The 18,693-nt window shown below is 42.2% G+C and overlaps 3 protein-coding genes and 1 long non-coding RNA gene across 7 annotated transcripts; 3 read left to right on the forward strand and 1 right to left on the reverse strand.

Moving 5' to 3' along the window:
- The first annotated feature begins 992 nt into the window (after positions 1-992).
- sumf2 (sulfatase modifying factor 2) lies at positions 993-3,981 on the forward strand. Of its 2 annotated transcripts, none has more exons than XM_037119752.1 (9): positions 993-1,245; positions 1,336-1,483; positions 1,579-1,693; positions 1,988-2,032; positions 2,114-2,264; positions 2,544-2,599; positions 2,932-3,016; positions 3,379-3,520; positions 3,627-3,981. In XM_037119752.1, the coding sequence occupies exons 1-9, from the start codon at positions 1,164-1,166 to the stop codon at positions 3,727-3,729; spliced, it is 927 nt and encodes a 308-aa protein (XP_036975647.1). In that variant the 5' UTR covers positions 993-1,163; the 3' UTR covers positions 3,730-3,981. The 2 variants fall into 2 exon arrangements, with proteins under 2 accessions (XP_036975647.1, XP_036975648.1); XM_037119753.1 differs by having other exon boundaries at positions 1,339-1,483.
- A 459-nt stretch (positions 3,982-4,440) lies between these two features.
- On the forward strand, positions 4,441-10,123 carry bicdl2l (bicaudal-D-related protein 2-like). 2 transcript variants are annotated; one of them, XM_037119742.1, is made up of 7 exons: positions 4,441-6,280; positions 6,386-6,615; positions 7,149-7,268; positions 7,349-7,507; positions 7,886-7,962; positions 8,136-8,256; positions 9,247-10,123. In XM_037119742.1, exons 1-7 carry the CDS (start codon positions 6,067-6,069, stop codon positions 9,598-9,600), a joined length of 1,275 nt encoding a protein of 424 aa, XP_036975637.1. In that variant the 5' UTR covers positions 4,441-6,066; the 3' UTR covers positions 9,601-10,123. The 2 variants fall into 2 exon arrangements, with proteins under 2 accessions (XP_036975637.1, XP_036975636.1); XM_037119741.1 differs by having other exon boundaries at positions 4,441-6,615.
- Positions 10,124-10,622: 499 nt separating this feature from the next.
- abhd11 (abhydrolase domain containing 11) lies at positions 10,623-16,913 on the reverse strand. Of its 2 annotated transcripts, none has more exons than XM_037119744.1 (7): positions 16,716-16,913; positions 16,059-16,409; positions 14,117-14,252; positions 13,595-13,768; positions 13,275-13,445; positions 12,722-12,903; positions 10,623-12,281 (listed from the first exon to the last, which is right to left on the reverse strand). In XM_037119744.1, exons 1-7 carry the CDS (start codon positions 16,874-16,876, stop codon positions 12,146-12,148), a joined length of 1,311 nt encoding a protein of 436 aa, XP_036975639.1. In that variant the 5' UTR covers positions 16,877-16,913; the 3' UTR covers positions 10,623-12,145. The 2 variants fall into 2 exon arrangements, with proteins under 2 accessions (XP_036975639.1, XP_036975638.1); XM_037119743.1 differs by having other exon boundaries at positions 16,059-16,412.
- On the forward strand, positions 16,768-18,090 carry LOC119031358. Its single transcript, XR_005078579.1, has 3 exons — positions 16,768-16,884; positions 17,619-17,711; positions 17,811-18,090. It is a non-coding gene; the product is annotated as an uncharacterized LOC119031358 (long non-coding RNA).
- The last annotated feature ends 603 nt before the right edge of the window (positions 18,091-18,693 follow it).

An 18,693-nucleotide genomic window follows, 5' to 3' on the forward strand; every position in this document is an offset into this window, starting at 1 on the left:
GATTGAACCAGAGAGTCAGGCAACTGATGATGGTTGTCTAATTCAATTGGTAAAGCTGGCGTCCAGTCAACAGGAGTTTCTTTTTGTCCTGGTCCAGGTCAGGGGTCCTTTACTTCATTCTGTTTCCTGTAATCTCTCTGTCTTGTCAAAAGAGGCTAAAATAAAAACATAACCACTATTACTAGAATCAACTCAAATAAACAATTATCAATAGGATAAAAAAGGTCACTCTTTTATTGGTATTTATTCTCTGGTCTGACTTGTTATTATTAGAGTACTAACAGAATGTAATCAAGATACATTACTTTAATATTGTAATCGAGTGAATTCAGATAATTTGGACACCTCAGCTCAAGTGTTATTGGTTTCTGTTCTGTACTTTTACCATAAAATCAATTTAATTAAAATGAATGATGAATGATGACTTCATGGGGGTGATGTCACAGAACAGGGCGGGGCACGTGTACATATTATGCATATAACAATCTATTTCTTACCTTTTTTTTTTTTTAAATCATTTTATATACTATTTTTATTGTTTCTTGTTAAATTGAACTGTCCTTAAGCTGCAGTGACACATACATATCCCCGTTTGTAGGACCAATAAAGAAGTTCTGATTCAGAGTATATCACGATCCATGGGAATTGCATGAGGTGGTCAGTGAAATAAGAAAATGTTTCTAATATTTTATCACATCGTGTTTGTGTGGGACCGGAACATGGTTCTGACATAAGAGCGGCCTAAAGGAAAGTGCATCGACCCTAATGTCCAGTAGGTGGCGTCCGCTTGACACAGTCCCACCAAGTTGCAGTGATCAACTGTCTTTTTCAATCGTTTCACGTCATATTCGACAGGGTGTTAGTTGATTTAATACAGAACAACTCTGTTATATTTAGTATAATTTCATACGGTATCGTTTATACAGAGAAAAATACATAAAAGGAGGGTTAGGCCTGCGTGTTTAAGTTTTAAACAAAGCGGAACCTTTAATTTAACACGGAAGTTATTTGACGATGAACTCACTTCCGTTGCGAGTGCGGCGGTAAAAGTTGTCCGACAGGGACACGTAAAATCATGTTATATCGAAGTTCAGGAACTCCTTTAACTAGCTGACTCTTAAACTTATATTTATAAATGTATAAATAAACGTAACATCAGATTAATGTTAGCTAACGTTAGCTTGTCAAACATGGCCGTTAACGTCGTGTCGTGGATCTCTGCTCTGTGTTTACTGACAGCAGCAGGTAAGAAGTTAGTTTTTTTTATTTTCTGACCATAACGTACAGAAACATTAAATATGTTTGGGCCGACACAAGTTTCCTCCTGACACCCAGCAGCAGACGAGATGCTGAATATACCAGGAGGGAAGATGTTAATGGGAACCAGTGCAGCTGATGGGAGAGACGGAGAGTCCCCGTCCAGAGAGGTCCAGCTGCAGCCTTTTCACATCGACAAATATCCGGTCACGAATGGAGATTTCAGGTAATAAACATTAAAGCGTGATACTCGGATGTTTGATAATTAGTTGAAATGAATATAACTAACTGATTTATTGATCCGGCCTCCATTCACTACAGAGATTTTGTGAGAGCTCAGAAGTACAAAACTGAAGCTGAGACGTTTGGTTGGAGTTTTGTGTTTCAAGACTTTGTGACAGAAGAGCTGAAGAGCAAAGTCACACAGAGGATCGAGGTACTGCTGATCATTAATCAGTCATTTAAATCATTTATCATCTAAATGTGAAGAGCTGCTGAGTTTGACACAGTGTGAATTTGAAGTACTCATACTTTACTTGAGTTAATCCATTTTGCTTCTACTCTGTACATGTTATGTTTTCCCCTGAATAATTAATGATTTAAAAAAACAAATGGGTCATATGACGAAAATAAAATCAGTTTTCATGTGAGTATGGACTGTGTGGACACCAGTAAATATTTCTGTGGCCGTCTTGTGAATAACTTTTACTCTTGACTTGTTCCCGTCCAGTCGGCTCCTTGGTGGCTGCCTGTAGAACGAGTGTTTTGGAGACAGGTGAGCTGTTTTCCAGTGTTTCTTGCACATTTCCCAGCATGCTCTTCTTGCCCTCTGCTCCACTGACCCTCTGCTTCTTAGCCTGCAGGACCTGGTTCAGGTATTCGGGAGCGCCTGGGCTTCCCGGTGGTTCAGGTGAGCTGGAACGACGCTCAGGCCTTCTGCAGGTGGAAGGGCAAGAGACTGCCCACTGAGGAGGAGTGGGAGTGGGCTGCACGTGGAGGGCTGCAAGGTACACAGTCTGTACACTGAAAGATGATTCGTTTGCATCTAATCTTTACTGTCATCGATTAAATAAAGCTAGAACTGTGCGTTGATTTACACAGATGCTTCTGATCAGTCTGCTTCACAGAGTGAGCAGCTCTGAACAACAGATGTTTCAGATCCAGAGGAGAAGAGTCTGCATGCATCGAAGTGGAAGGATTTGTTTTCATGACCATCTGACTAATGATTGGTGTATAACTTAAATGTTTGCTATCATCTTTTCTCTTTCCTGCCTCTTACCTTCCAGGTCGGGTTTATCCATGGGGGAACAAGTTTCAGGCCAACAGAAGCAACCTGTGGCAGGTTCGCCCACGAAAATGCATATTCCCTTGTCACCATAGGATGATTTGATATGGTTTTGTACATAAACAAACTCTGACATGGGATATTTTTCCACTCATATCTGAATGTTATTACACCAGCTTCTTTATCTGAATATGATAGATTAAAATAAATTATGCTCTACCTGAAGGAAACAGTTTGTTGTTAAAGACCTTGATGATTTGATTGTGTTTTTAACTGGACTAAATTAAATGTGTTGGGTACAATTTTACTCTTTAAATGGGTGAACACTAATATATCTTGTGTGTATTTACTGTATTTTATTTGTAAATCTTTTTTTCTGGATGTTTCAGGGATCGTTTCCAGATAGAGACACTGCAGAGGATGGATACCACGGCGTCTCTCCTGTCACAGCATTTCCTCCTCAGAACAGTTATGGTAACTGTCCCGTAGTTTGAAGTCGCACTCTGTGGTTTTGTGAAGATATTTGCTTTGTTTATATGTGGCGGACCCTGCCAGCTTTCTAGCTTCAAACAGCGTTCTGGGAACTTATTGTCCTCCGAGAACAGCTTGTTTATTCACTGATGGAAAAGATTAATATTCCTGTTTGAGTTTCTTCAGTGAAAAGCAACACTTATGAAATGATGTAAGATTCAAAGTGCTACATGGTATTACAGATATATTTAGTTTAAAGACTGGTGTAAATAGATCTCTGTCAGTTCAACAGCATTGTTTGGATAAGTTTGACTCTTGGTCTGTGCTCCATAATATTTAACCCACAATGTGGATTCTTCCTGCAGGACTGTACGACATGATGGGAAACACATGGGAGTGGACGTCCACACAGTTTCCAGGAGCACAACCAATGTATGTGCTGCGTGGTGGCAGCTGGATCGACACAGTGGACGGCTCGGCCAATCACAAGGCAAGAGTCACCACCAGGTGAGTTATTAAAAAGAAGAAAATGCTGTAATGTCAGGCTCTGATCCTGCAGAGCTACTGTACTGCAGTCCTGACTGACTGATGGTTCTGACTGTGTGTCCATCAGGATGGGAAACACTCCTGACTCCGCCTCTGATAACCTGGGATTCAGGTGTGCAGCTGGCGATGGACAGAAACAAGGGAAGAAAAAGGACAAAAGTGAACTGTAGCAACAAGAGGGAAGTCCCAAGAGGAAGTCAGAAAGAACAACATGTTGAGTTGAACCAGTGATGATTCAGAAGTTATTAATGGATCTGATGACTTTAAGGTGAATAATCAGGGACCAACTAAATATAGTGTCCAACAATTAATATGAATGAGTGACGATTGTGACAGGAAGATGTGAAAGTAGAAACAAATTGTATTTCTCCTGTGGAGATTTTTTTTTATTTTTATTTTTTTTTTATGAATTCGATAAAGAACACGCATAAACATACTAACACCTAACAGAGAATGATAGTGAGAAATAAATCATTTTTCACAGTAAAGTTCCTTGTTATTCCTTCTTCCATGACGTAGTAGTTCACACGACGAGACAGTGAAAGTCTGACGCAGATACTTTTTCCGTCCTGACTGAGGAGAATTCTTTGACTGTCTCAGTGAGAGGAAGAAATAGGACACTGTCAGGATCGCTCGTCTTCCCTCTGAACGCTGGGTCGGCCTTTTGTCAAGTGTTTCTGTGTGACTGGAGAGTAAATTGGTCCGTTCCTTTGGTCCCGGCCTCCTCTAATCCTGTCTTTGTCTCTGTGTTTACTTTCTCACGGCGAGTGGCCGGCTGACTGCTTGTTTGGACTGACTGTGTGAACCAGCACAGAAGAGAAGTTTAATCACAGCTCCAGTTTTGTTTAAGCATCAAGTAACTATATAAAGACGCGACTTGTTCCTGACACATTAAGTGAAGTAGAATGTGCTTTTACTTTTTCACTGTCAAATATTTTCTTTACTTAAGACACAATATGAGTTGGAATTATTGCAATTGTACATTTGATGTGCAGCCTAGATGTTTATTGTTTCCCTGAGCACCTCCACAGAACATATAAGCATATAAGTTTATATGATAACATCTCACTTGTATCTCAATTGTTCAATACCTGTGCAGGTGCATAAAAAATAACAGAACAGCAGGTTTTATATGATAATTATGACTTTTTGTGTCATAATTATGTTTTTGATTAAGACTTTTCTCTTAATTGCCATTGCTTTCATTTCTTATTTATGACTTTTTATCTTATAATTTTGACATTGTCTTATAATTGTCTTAAAATTACGATGGTAAACAGGAATTTAGAAAGCAAAACAAATTGTTTTTTTTATGTCTTGTTATTGATTATAATCCCCCCCAAAAATTAACAGAAATGAGTGATATTAGTGATATTCTGTCACCTCATCGGCAGAAGGTTTCCTGATGTAAAGACAAAAGCACTTAATCTATAATTACAGGCAGTTTCCTTTAAACTTTTATCAGGTTTGACCTATTTATCAAACAATGAAAATAAAAGGAGAAGGGGGTTAATAATCAACTTCACTTTGAAGACGGATTCCACATGTCGATCGACGTCTGGTGAAGTGGTGACCTACTTCCTGCAAAAATGTATAGTGCCCTGCTTTAAGAGGCCACTGATAATGAGAACACTGCAGAATGGAAATCCACTCAACACAAACAACTTCCACCTACTGCACCAGAACAAAAACTAAAGTCTATAATTACAGTTAGTTTAATTAGATGATATTACGTGCAAGTGATAATTAAGAATGTGACGAGACACAACCTTCAAATCAACTCACACCTGCCTAACTTCTATAATAGTAAATGAATCTATAGTATAATAACTTCTCCCTGCAGCTCCATCGCTGTGTGTTGAGTTATTAATCAGATGTGTCAGTCTGTCGCTGACTCACCTGTGTGGGAGGTTTGTCAGAAAAAATTACCCAAGAAATGACTGCATCTGGTGTTTTCCCCAAAGCCGTTTCGTTTCCAAAAATAAATTGATGACTAGATAACTGTCTGTGGGGGAAAACAAAGACCTATATCTGAGACTGAAGTGGCTGCGACACTGATTACTGTTTGTTTTCTCTCGTGTTACCATCTTCTGCCCTTCACCCTGCACATTTACATCGCCAGATAAAAGGACAGTTTAAATCAGGTATCATGCGTCAATCCTGGATTATCTGATTGTGCCCGCAGGCTCAGAAAGACCTCCTCCCTTTGTTCCCCCTGTGGCTGTGGTATGTTTGCGCGTCATGTGTTTGTGGAGTGACTGACAGGAAGAAGTAAACGCACGCGGGCCACATGAAGCCACAGCCTCCAGTGACATCACATCATGTCATGCTGTGTCCCTGCGAGGAGGCTCACACTTCAGGAAAAACCAGTTTGGAGACATTCTGTTCTGTATCCTCCCTGCTCCTTATTCTGCTGTTTTGCTGTTTTGTGTGTATTCACCACTTGACAGTCTCTCCAGGTTGTTTCACCGATTCTGCTTCTGCCTGCGACTTCTGACCAGCTGATCATGGACTACCATCAGTCTTTCTCAGCCCTCAACGAGCGGCTGAGACCTCGAGTGACCAGCAGTCAACAGCTCTACTCCTCTCTGACCAGGGTGGAGGAGAGACAGTCAGGCTCGCTCAGGAGCTTGCCTTCATCCAACCGACCTACTTTTCCATTCATGACACCAGAACCAAAAGAGACAACAGCAGAACCAGAAGATCCAGAGGAACCTGAAGGTACTGCAGAGCAGGATTTTGTCTCTGGTGGCCTAGAAGAAGGTCGTTGTGCTGATTCAAAGCCCTTTTTCAACTCATGCCTCATCACCGAATTGAATTTAAAAGATCTGGGTGACGAGGAGCTGGCGGACGAGGACACCAACACCTCGCCGTCCGAGGACAAAGACATCCCAGGTGAGCTAGTCTCAAAGGGGACAGGCAAGTCCTCGGAGTCAGCAGGCGGCGAAGGTGGGAGCCCCTTCCAGAGGAGCTACGAGGACGGGTCTTTACCAGACCTGATCAGGAGCGGGAGGCCACTGGCAAGACGTCGGACAGTGGGACATGTCTCAGACACGGTAAGATTACAAACTTCACATTTGGTTGGTGATGAATCTTTAACAGTACAGTGGACAAATTGAAATGTAATCTGCCAGAAACAGGCTTGACAGATAATAAAACCTGTGGTCTGGAGGGAGGAGACGTCTCTAACTGTCACCTCCAACAAGCACAAAATCAAAGATGCAGAGTTGTTTCCAGAAAACCAAGAAATGATCTCTTCCACATTACACATTGTGTTATAAATGATCTCCTGATGATCACAGTGCTTTGCTTGGTGGTCATGGGTGTGAGAAAGGAAACGCAGTCGCTTTCATTACTTAAGTTTTGTACTTTGTGTATATTTGTGGTGAACCAAACTGTAGAATCTCACCTCAGCCAGTACGACTGGATTTCCCGTCCACAGTCTCACCCAGGAATCTAGATTAGCAGTTTCTGTTTACTCTGTGTAAAAAAATGTCATGAGGCAGTACTTTCTGTGTGCGGGCCTGCGGTTATCTACGCTGCAGAAAGTGGCTGTCGAAATGCACTCATATGACATTTATCGTTGCAGCTTAAAGAGGTGCGCAGGGAGGTGGAGCTGTCTCGGAGACGGAGCATCAAACTCAAGGCTCAGGTGGACAAACTTCAGGAGAGCAGAGAAGGAGTGGGATGGAGCCAACACAGAGAGAGGGTAAAGGTTACGCACATGCAGCAGTGTACTCTCAGCACACCGCTTTGTGACTATTATAATTTATTTCTGCTCATTTCCAGGTCACGGAGGAGGTTCTGTCCGTTCTGCGGCTGTTGCGCCCGCTGACCGAGCCGGCGTCCACCCAACCTGAACCCTCTCGTGGGGAGAACACCCTGGACGAAGCCCTGGTCCAGCTGCAGAATGTGGCGCGCCAGCTGGCGATCAGCCACACCAAACAGGTGAAGGCTCCCTACCCTCCTTACATCCTGCAATCTCAGTGTGAGTTTATTTTAGTGGGCATGTTACCTGGAGGAATGTTTGCTCTGCACGTACTTGTGGAAATAGTCCCTAAAAGAAGCAACGAGGACCTGATGAATCACCTTCCTCTTTGTTTCCCTGGCAGACTGTGAGGTGTTAGAGCGCAGCTATGTGGCCTGACAGGTTTACAAGTGACTGTATCAGTGATCTGTCTGGTATTTACTGTTCATTAGAGAAAGTCACGAGGTGTGTGTGTGTGTGGGATTAGACCAGAATCCCAGATGGGGAGTGTTAAAGGTAGACGATAACAAGAGCTGTGATTAAATATAACCTGCCTCTCCTGCTTGTTCTTTCAAAAGTTCACATCTAGAAACGGAGCAGGAGACAGTGCTCTTCTCCAGCAGGCGCTGTGCGACAGAGATGACGCCATAGAGAGGTGAGTACGTACACACACACACACACACACACACACACACACACACACACACACACACACACACACACACTCAGTGACAAGATTCAAGATTTACAGGAGGACAAAAAGGGGAAGCTTCTAAAATATGAATCTATTCTGAGGAATGTGTCACTCTTTCTGTTTCCGCCGTGCAGGAAGAAGGCGATGGAGGCGGAGCTGCTACGGAGTAAAACGGAGATGATGTCTTTGAACAACCAGCTGCTGGAGGCCGTGCAGAAACGCCTGGAGCTGTCGCTGGAGGTCGAGGCCTGGAAGGTAAACCTGCCACGAGTTTAATAGTTGACTGACACAAAACAAAAGAAGATGAAGTGAGAGGAGAAGGTGTGATCAAGTGGAAGATCTCAAATATGTGCAACTCAATCCAAGAAGTCTGGCAGAAGTAGGACACGTTTAACACACAAACAATATAATGAGTGTGTGTACGCACGTGTACTCTCACATAATGTGTTCACCCATAAAACACTCAATTAGAGTTTCGCACATACATTATAATCAGCACATGCAGGAGTGTGTTTCATCTGCTGAGTGCCTGCAGTGTTTAACTGAAGCTGCACTTTGCAAGCATTGTTTGCTGGTGAGAGCACAAACTGGCATAACTGAAACCACTGCAAGACGTTTTCTGTTTGCATGATTTAGTGTCCCAGTGGTTTTTCAAGTGTTGGCTGTTTGCATGTTTTAGCCTCACTGTGAAAACATGTCGGATCCTTTTCTGGACATGACTGAAGTTAACAGTCATATCCAGGCCAAGCATGAAGAATGGTGAGACGGTGTAATCTAATACAAACCTGAATAAATGAAAGATTTCTGCTACTTTATAAGATATATCACACTTTATACTCCACTATATTTATTTGATAACTTGAGTTGCTAGTTAAATTGTAGATTGAAGATTGAATCTTGTGTCAGAGCTTAAGAAGTGCATTTTAAATTGAGTTGCACCAATCAGATAAAACGATTCTGATAATCACAAAAGTACTTTGACTAAAGTAACATTTTAACACTTTACTTCTACAAGCAAGTCTGAATTTTTGGTGCTTTTTAAACACTGAACATCATTTGTATTTCTAGATTAATTTAGCAATAGATGGCTAAAATCAAACCCTGCTCCTCTCCTCAGTCAGTCCTCCACCTCTTCAGTAAAAAGAAGAAATGCAGTAAAAGTGATCACACTCTCGCAGGTTAAAAATCTGCCTTGTCACCACATTTGTCTCGGCTCTGACAGCTTTTTGTTTGTCTTTGCTTCAGGAGGATCTCCAGCTGCTCATGCAGCAGCAGGTGCTGGCTCAGCAGCAGGCCGAGCAGGCCCAGAGGAAGTCCTCCCGTATGGGCATCCTGAGGAGACACAACAAACCGCCCATCCAGCGACCTTCCAACATCACTTGCTCATCACCAGCCCCTTCCACAGTAAACTCCAGCCAAATCTTCATCTCCAGATCGGCGGTTTCTGCTGCTCCCACTCTCAGCGCGCCTTCTCCTCCCAGCTCCCGACGCAACTGGATGGACAAGCTGAGGAGGGGCAAGAGCAGCAGCCGTCAAGAAGAGCAGGACTCAGAGTGGGACGCCGGTGACAACGGCTTCCAGATCGTATCACTCGATTGAAACACTGATGACTTTGCACTTTGAGCACATTTATTCTGACGCACAACAATTTAAAGTCTTCCTCCGGGCTGTTTTTGCTTATTGTCACTTGGCCGTTTGGGCTTCAGTGACATTTGACACTAACGGGCTGTTTCTGTGTGACTGGTTTTGTACAGCAGTGGTTCAACACGCATCACTTCAGTGCACACTGAAGACTTTTCATTGAATTGGAGACACCCAGTTGCACTTCTTCAATTAATATCTACATATGTATCGATTCTGAAACCAGGGAGGAATTTTAATAATCTTTTTGTGGAACAACCAGATCATCGCTCCAAACAAGCAGAGTATTTAATGTTTTGTCTTAAAAGATGTCTGCTGGGATTCCTTTAAGTATTCTTTTGTCATTTACTGCACGTGTGACATATAACTGTGTGTATGAATGAGTTATGTATATCTGAATGCTGTAAAGCCTCACGCTTCAAGTTCCTGAATGTTGTGAGTCGCCATGTTGTAAATAAATGATATTCTTCTACAAAAGCTCCTTCAGATGATTGGCTGAGTCAGACTGCAGCGAATACGTCGTCTTCACTCTCCAAGAAAATGAAGAAGGAAAAAAGAAGAATATACTTGTCTGCAGGTTTTTGCCATTTTATTGTATAATATTAGTTTGTACATTTTCAATAATATATAATTCACTCCTATGTATATGACTCTTGCACACATTTAAAATGTATATATGGCATTTATCTAGAAGGGGCGCCACCACTGTGGCAACATGTTGAACAAACTGAGACGTATACAGCACAGCAAAGTTACACCTGATGACAAGAGAAAAGGCATGCTCATAGTGAAACCATTTACAATCCTGAACAGATGATTACAGTCTTCAAACAGCTTCTGCACTGTTATTAAATAAATCCACTTTTCTATACTGTTGACTGCGAGTTGCCCCTCGTGTTCTTGTCCCTCTGCGACACTACAGAAGCTGAAGCAGCGTTCAAACGTCCGCGATGCCCACCCCGCCAACAATCTATTCATACTGTGCAACGGGACAGATCTGCCCCGTGGTTGAGGAGGATGAGGGGGTGCTTCTCCGCTAACTGGAGCTTTACAAAAATAATAACATTAGGAGAGTTTCACTCAACTTAATTCTGATCATTTAAAGCCTATTAAGACTTTTCACAGCCAACAAACGTAAAACACTGATTGTAGTAAACACCTAGCGCCATGAAGGGATTCACCCTCGTCTGTCGAGCTTCCGTGTGAGAAAATTCACACAGAACTGGCAACCCAGCTGCCAATCTAAAGACCGCTAGTTATTATTGTAGGATAAAAGTTTTCTTTTTTTATGTCAAGTTTTACAGACATGGAAAAGGAGCTCTCGACAAAAGAGGCACATACAAATTTACAACACCCTGCTTATTCATACAGATGGCAGTTTCACTACTGTGGACTGAACTCTTCAAACCCATGGAGCAGAAAATATATGAACATCATTACGATTAGATAACACCATACATTGTTGCAGCATATATTCGTCAGATACCCACACAGCCTTGTGCCTTAGTTGTAAAGATAAGTGAGATACAGATAATAAATCAGTAAAACATGTTGCATCAAAACATCGACCAACTACAAGGACAAGACGTTACCACGGCTTACTGCCAGACACACACAGGAATAATATAAGTGTATAATAATTAGCATATCCAGTTTTAACCTGAGATATTCAGGAAACCGATTGTGAATGCTGCATTTGAGAGTTTCAGCTTGGTTTTCATAGACGAAAAAATATATAACCAGTGCTCTCGATGACCTCGAGTTGAGCCAAAGTAACTGACCTGTAAATCCTCGTCTCCAACACACAGCACATACACAGAGAGCATGAGAACTAATGATCCCGACCAAAATATTAAATATATCACTATTATTAACAATAAAGTTTTAAAATAAAAGTTCCTACAACAAACTATCTGTACATATAAAGTCTGTGTTTGCAGAGCTCCGACCTCCAGACACATGATACCAAACTCCCTCCTGCAAAGAAGCAAGTTCTGCTTTGCACATTCGTCACTTTTCTCCCGGAGGAGCTGCACAGATATTAAGTATCTGTTTCATTCCAGTGCTGTCAAAAACGTTCATATCCAACTATTTGACTGCTGGTCCACTTTGGCAGTCCCAGATTGTACTTGACCTAAAGCCGCTTTGCTGTTATACTGGCATAAATGTTTCGACATAAAGAAATCACTGTGCAAAGAGTTTCTTTGGATTAGTACAGCCCCGACATGTTACACTGGAGATATTTTGTATTTATATTTTCTACCTACTGATCTAAAAACCAATGAAAAAAGCAAATCTAGTAACACCATCTGTTCACCTACACTACAATAATCTATGTTTGTTTGAAGATAAGAACTGAATGCTGTAAAAGGGTGAGTTTGGTCCAGTGTTGGCATCTATTAGCATCGTTAATGACTTCGCTCGCTCTTGCTGAAGCTGCTGACGCTCAGAAGTGCCGAGCACTTAAAAAAAAAAGTTCAGAGAGAAGGAAGGTGGGAGGCGGCTAGGACTGCAGGAAGGAGCTGATGGAGCTGATGAAGTCTAAGGGTTTGTCTGCGTGGATCCAGTGGCTCGCGTCTGGGATGTACTGGATGTCAGCGCTGGGGAACAGCCTCTGGATTTCTGGGTAATCATCGGAGCTGGATCAGAAGCGAAGACACAGAGCGGGAGGAGAGAGAACATCAGGTGAAACGGTCAGAAGGGACAAGAAGAAGAATAGATAACAGAATTAATTTGATACAACAGCTGGTGTGTTAAGATGTTGAATGGGACATTTATGGTGATAAATATACATTATATATGATTATAAAAATGTATATCAGTAAAAACAGATTTCTGAGGCTAAAAGCATTCAGTCAGAGCATCATGGTGGTCGAGGTGTTCGTGTCAATGAATATTCATAATCTTCAGATCGTGTCCAGCTGAGGACTTTTGTTGTGTTTAGACGTTTCCTGTCCGTCTCGACTGTGTCCTCGCTAATAAAGACAAAACAACTACACACTATATACAATGTTACCATCATGGAGACACGGGAGAAAAGGTATTTTCTTTATTTTGTTCCCCTTTTGTTTTTTATCACCTGATATAAGCAGAACTGGCTCCACCCAAAAACAGCGTAGGTCCCTCATAGATGGTGTCAAAGTTGGGGAAGCTCATGATGTGGTCCAGGTGCGCAGAGATGGCCTCCAGGTTGACTCTCCAGGCATAGTGGCCATTCTGCTCCACCAGGTTAGTCAGCAGGAACTGACGCACCGAGCGCTCCTGAGGGACGGAGGGACACTTGTTTCAAGACACGAACCCACAAAGACTTTGCACTTATTCACGTCTCCTGGCTCATTGTTTTGGTTCTATGGTCTACAACTATATTCATCAGTCTCACAGCATCATTTCAGTAATTGGAGGAAGCTAAGAACCAACTGTGTGCTACCGGCTCAGAACCAGACAGCAGACAGACACTAGCTGGTGAACTAAATTAAACATTTTGCATATTCACATATAAAACATATTCGACTTCTATACCAGATACAGTAAAACTACTGGACAAGATACAACGCACTCCTGACAAACCAACATCCCAGGTTTAATTAACAGAAGAACAGCTGACATGTTCATATTTAAAAAGGAGTCCTGACCTTGACCAATTTGCGCAGCTGATCCTCAGCCATCCGTCTGGCGGTGGATCGTGGGATGTCACTGGAGATCTTCACCTCCTGCATGGCCTGGATGTAGTACCGGAAGTTGGTGCGCGTGGATGTCTGGGCTGGACTGATGTCCACTACCACCAACCTCTCCACTAAACCAGACTACAAACACAGAGAGAGAGAGAGAGAGAGACACTGACCTCACTGAGGGACGGACAAAATTAAGTTTAGAGAGGACAGGAGTGAACAGTGAGAAAGGTCAGCACTGCAGCATCGCGATCAACTCCTGGTGACATTTCTTGGCAGCTAACCTGCGTCAGGGCGGTCGTCATGGCCGTTTTCCCTCCCATGCTGTGGCCGATGAGGACGCACTTCTCGATGCGCAGCTTGGCAAGGAGGTGTTTCAGATCATCCGACATCGCTTCATAGGTCAGCACTGGGCTGTGAGGGCTGTTGCCATGGTTACGGGCATCTACAGTCAGCACCTAACTGGACAAGGGACAGTTAGGACACTTGGAATGGGGGGAAAGAGGCAACTGAGCGGAAACTTGTTTTTAATGAGTGACAGCACAAACAAAGGCTGTATTGTGCACATGAGGTGAAGAGTTCCTTCTGGCACGCCAAAGAGCAGATTATCTATCAGTATTTATTACAAACAGGCTGCTGAGGAGTCGTATCAAATGACGGGCCGCACACTGGTTGATTGTACGATCCCATGCCTGCTTTTGAATGAGGTCTCTAAGTCGGTCTGCTGAGAACAAACTCCAACACATAAAGATGAATTGTTGGCGATGTGACAACAGACAGGTGTGATGTCTTCATCACTGCATTACCTTTCGGCCCGTGCGCTGCACCAAGGACTTCGCTATTGAGTGGAAGTTTGATTTGCTGCCAAAGAGGCCATGAAGAAACACCAGGGGAGTGCTCTCTCCCTTCCCATCGAAGACATCATAGGTCAAGCTGAGTGGGCTGGAGAGAGACAAAAAAAGACTGATTAGAGTCTCTCTGGTTATGTTTGTGGTAATGTTTGTCACAATTAATACATAAATCTAAGTAATGAAACTCTACAGACTGATGAGACATTCAGTGAGTGGAAAAGAAAACTGAATCACTTCAACTCACAGTGAAAAGAAATTTGCAGAACCTATTCGGAAAGAAATGCTGTGGCAGTATTATATAATGACTTGTATAACTGGTTAACTAACTGGTGACTAACTAATGATTAACTAACTGGTTATAATTATTCTACTCCCACCTGCTGGTACAACATTCACCAAACAGGTACAGACATTTTACTAGTTAATCTTTGATATAAAAGACCAACGTTTCACTTCGCCATTCATTGTTTTGCGAGTGTGTAAACGTGGAAGCTATTTTCCTTTCATTGTGACATTAAATATTTATTTAGTCATTACAGATGTTAATCTAATATTAAACTGGGAGAGGACACATTCACACGAACACTAAGAAAAAAACAATATGATTGTCCTGATTAAAAACAGCCTTTGTAGACCTTTAATTTTCAAGTTTTATTCGCCAAGTTGAGTTTCTTTTATGATAAAGCTGTTAATTCAGCTTTGGTGATTCAATTATTTAAATTCTAGCTATAAAATGTGACAACACAGTGAAAACACACATCTCAGAGCCCAAGATGAAATCTTTAAACTCTGTATTTTGTCTGACCAGAGTCCAAAACTCAGAGATAATCAATTACCAATTATATAAAATTGGATAAACTCAAAATCTTCACATATGAGAAGCAGAAAACTGCAAACAATTGGCACGCTTGCTAGAAAAAGGACTTTTTATTATTAATCTTATCTTATTAGGTAATATATTAAGATTGCCTTATCCTGTCCAGACATCTAACATCAATACATTACATCCTACACAATCAGTTTCCCTTCTATTTGTTTCACCATTCTGCAGTACAACCTTGTAATAAATCTTAGCTTCATACTGAGATTGGCCCAAATATTAAAGATGCACTTTGTAGGTCTGTGGAAGACATTTTAATCAGAAGAGAAAATCAATAAGAATTGATTTCCCTGACTGAGTAAACTGAATTAACAGACTGTCATCACATGACAAGGCCACACTGGTTATTCAGTAATGGAAGTATAGTCAATAAATATGTCATAAACATATTCATTTGATGGACGCATGTAATACTTGACTTACATTATTATCATGTCCTTATTAATTTGCTAATTGTTGCATTTCTTTTACCAAATCTACACAGTGCACCTTTAAAGATACACCTCTCAGTGTGAAGCAAGCTGAAACAAATTAATTCCTAAAGCAGTTTAACTGAAAATAAACAGTGCAGCACTGATGCAGGTAGGATTTATGACAGCAGTGTTGAATTAGACAGCATTAATTTTAGCTAAGCTTAGCTAGCACACCGGTAAGTTAGCATACATGACGCCTAGCACGCACTATTCCGAATAATACACGACAGAAATCAGTGTTTTATTGAGCTTCACAACGGAATAATATAAAGCAGGACATGTTGTCCACATCTGAATTCTTCTTTCTGACTGTGATGAAAGCTAAAGTGCTGCTCTTGCTAACCAGACGCCTGAATGTCATTTACGTAAACAGTGTAAAGTTAACGGTTAATGACGACACGACCCGGTGACGTCGAATTAACACGGTTGTTTCAAGCTGCCAGCCTTTAAAAGATCGATACTGGACTGTCATGTCCACCCGGCGGCACCGCTACACCTCAGGCAGCCAGAGGGCATCAGTTAGCCGGGAAGCTAGCGGGGATACCTGGATGAGCTGGCTGCCCGGACCGTGGGAGCCACCCCGCACACATCCTGCTGTCCGGGGAAGAAACGACACGCCGGCCGACCGCTCAGCAGTCCTCTCTGGATCAAGCGACACAAAGAACTCATGGCAGCATATGCTCCGGTACCGGGCGGTCCACTAGCAGCATGTGGTTTTAAAAGCGGGCAGAATGACAGCAGAGGTTCTGTGAGTGTGCATGCAGATAGAGCAGAGCGCCCCGGAGGTCGAGATTGAAGGGAGACAACAGCTGATAGTGCGTCGTGACGTAGGACGCACGCCGACGTGGAATATTTGCCCCCTGACTTTGGTCTCGCAGGCACCGGAAGTCGCTTTCTGCTGTGATTAAAACACATCGTGTTGTAGCGCAGTTAGCTTCACTTTTACATCCAACACCTCACCGACAACATGGAGACTTTTTTAAATGTAAAAAATGTACGTTGACAGACTGACAGACAATGATTAATTACGTCTACAAATAGCCGAAGCCACGCCCCCTTCCGGTGGAACTTTATATGCTAGCGAACAGAGAGGGGCAAATAATGTGTGTTAGCTTGCTCACTAAAATAATTAACTATCCTTTCACATCACCGCACTTGTCAATGTGGACTGATTTATTGTGACTTTCACAGTTTTTAGTACCTTTTCTGTGCCGACTGGGCGGCCATGTTGTGGTGGTGACGTATGTTGGGCAAGGCGATGTAGGTCACTGAGGTTTCACACAAAACTAGACGATAATCCACCGTAAATACGACAAATTGCGACGTTGTTGATGTAGAAGACATGTATTGGTTTCTCTCCATTCACCAAGGTACAGAGCGTTTCTGAGGTCCCGTGAGGGAAACCGGAAGGGGCGTGGCTTCAGTTCTCTATGGACACTTAACAACACACAATCACTTTACACACACATATACTTGAAATACATTCATCTCTGTGCAGGATATCATTTTTTCCACTTTTTTTGTGTATGTCTTCCTCTTATTGCCTTTCTTAATTTTCCTGTTATATGTTGACCTGTGAAAGTAAGATCTAATCTGATCATATCTGAGATGGTGTTTTCAAGGAGGCAGTGCAGGCTATTTTATTGTAAATAATACATCCTGTTAGATGGATTCATTTTGAGATCAAAGCCCCAATAAAAAATGACCATAGGACTTAGAAGAAGCGACCAGAAGTAAAAATATACACATTGCTTTGTTGGGCCACTAGGTGGCGCCACAGGGTCACAATGCAGGCTACAGCACCTCACCCCTGACAAAATGATGATCTTATCTTGTCTCCTACACCAGGCTGCTCTGTCACCTCAGTAACAGCTAAAACCTCATGTCTTATGTTTTGGACTAATTCTGCACTTGTCTGCATTGTTTCCCACTTCACAGCAGGCAGGAGAGTTTAATATCAAGATACATGATCATTATTTAAGTTTATTTTCTTATTAGGATGGATTTCCAGTGATTTATTCTATCGCCCCTGGTCTCAACACCTCACTATGACACTTAGCAGGTCCAGCTGTATGACTTTGAACTGTTTTGTGAAACTCTCCAGATGTTCTCACCTGTACACACATCTGTATCTCAGTATTAAGAACATCCTCACTGAATTTGAGCTGCTGCTGAGTTTACAGGCACAATGGAGGAGGTTTGTCTTTTTACCGTCCCTCTCTCTGTGTTCATCACTCACACTGGTCTGATTTGTGATCAGCTCTGTAGATTTCCATGCTTGTGTTTGTGGCTCCAGTCATGTACAGGACCATAAAACCATCACTCTATGGGCTCGGGGAGAATCTGGCTTCCTTTGCTGTGTCTTCAAACATTCATCGCTACGGGAGACGTGTCTGCTGGGATAAAGCACGCCGTGAGCTGTCGCCATAGCGATGGATTGCAGCAGAGGCCCGGGGGAGGAGATGGCAGAGACCCAACTGGGAGAAGAAAGGGGGATTTTTGTGGACGATTGTGCATTTTTAATCTGTTACATACTGTATTACAACAACAGTTTTCCTTAAACTAAGAATAAAAAAAGTGCCAGCAAAATGTTTCTGATGTTAACTGACTTTAGTTCAACAGTTATTTTTCAAAAAATCATCTTCTTAATGGGTGAAACTGTTTGACTTACTGCCTTTAGTCCAAATCATTTTTCAAGAGTTGAGTTGAATCATGATATCAGATTGTCTATGACAGTTTCAAAGCGAGGGTTGTTCCTCCATTCGACTTGAAAGCGGTCACGTTCTGCTGACCCGGCGCTGCTGAGTGCTGTGACTTCTTTACTGTGCGATGACGCTGTGTGTCCGGACAGTTAAGCTCTTCTTCATGCTACACAGAGCGTGGCAAATAAAGCTTTTGTTCTCAAGCTCTCTTTTCAAAGTGCCTGCACATGCACACAAGCATCACATGCCAGTTAGTGAGGCTTGATTTACTTTTTCTAACTATAACAGAAACACCTGGTCTGATGAAACATCGGTGGGGAACCTGAACTGAAAGTACGCAGGTCGAAACTTAGACTGAAGAATTCTCACTGTTTGTCTGTTTGAACTGAGATGTGACAGAATATTTTTTATTTAACAGTTGTAGTTATATAATGATCATACAAATAATGCTCTTAAAGTTGATCCACTTTGGTTCAT

Source organism: Acanthopagrus latus, chromosome 13 (genome assembly GCF_904848185.1).
Source record: "Acanthopagrus latus isolate v.2019 chromosome 13, fAcaLat1.1, whole genome shotgun sequence".
NCBI lineage: Eukaryota > Metazoa > Chordata > Actinopteri > Spariformes > Sparidae > Acanthopagrus > Acanthopagrus latus.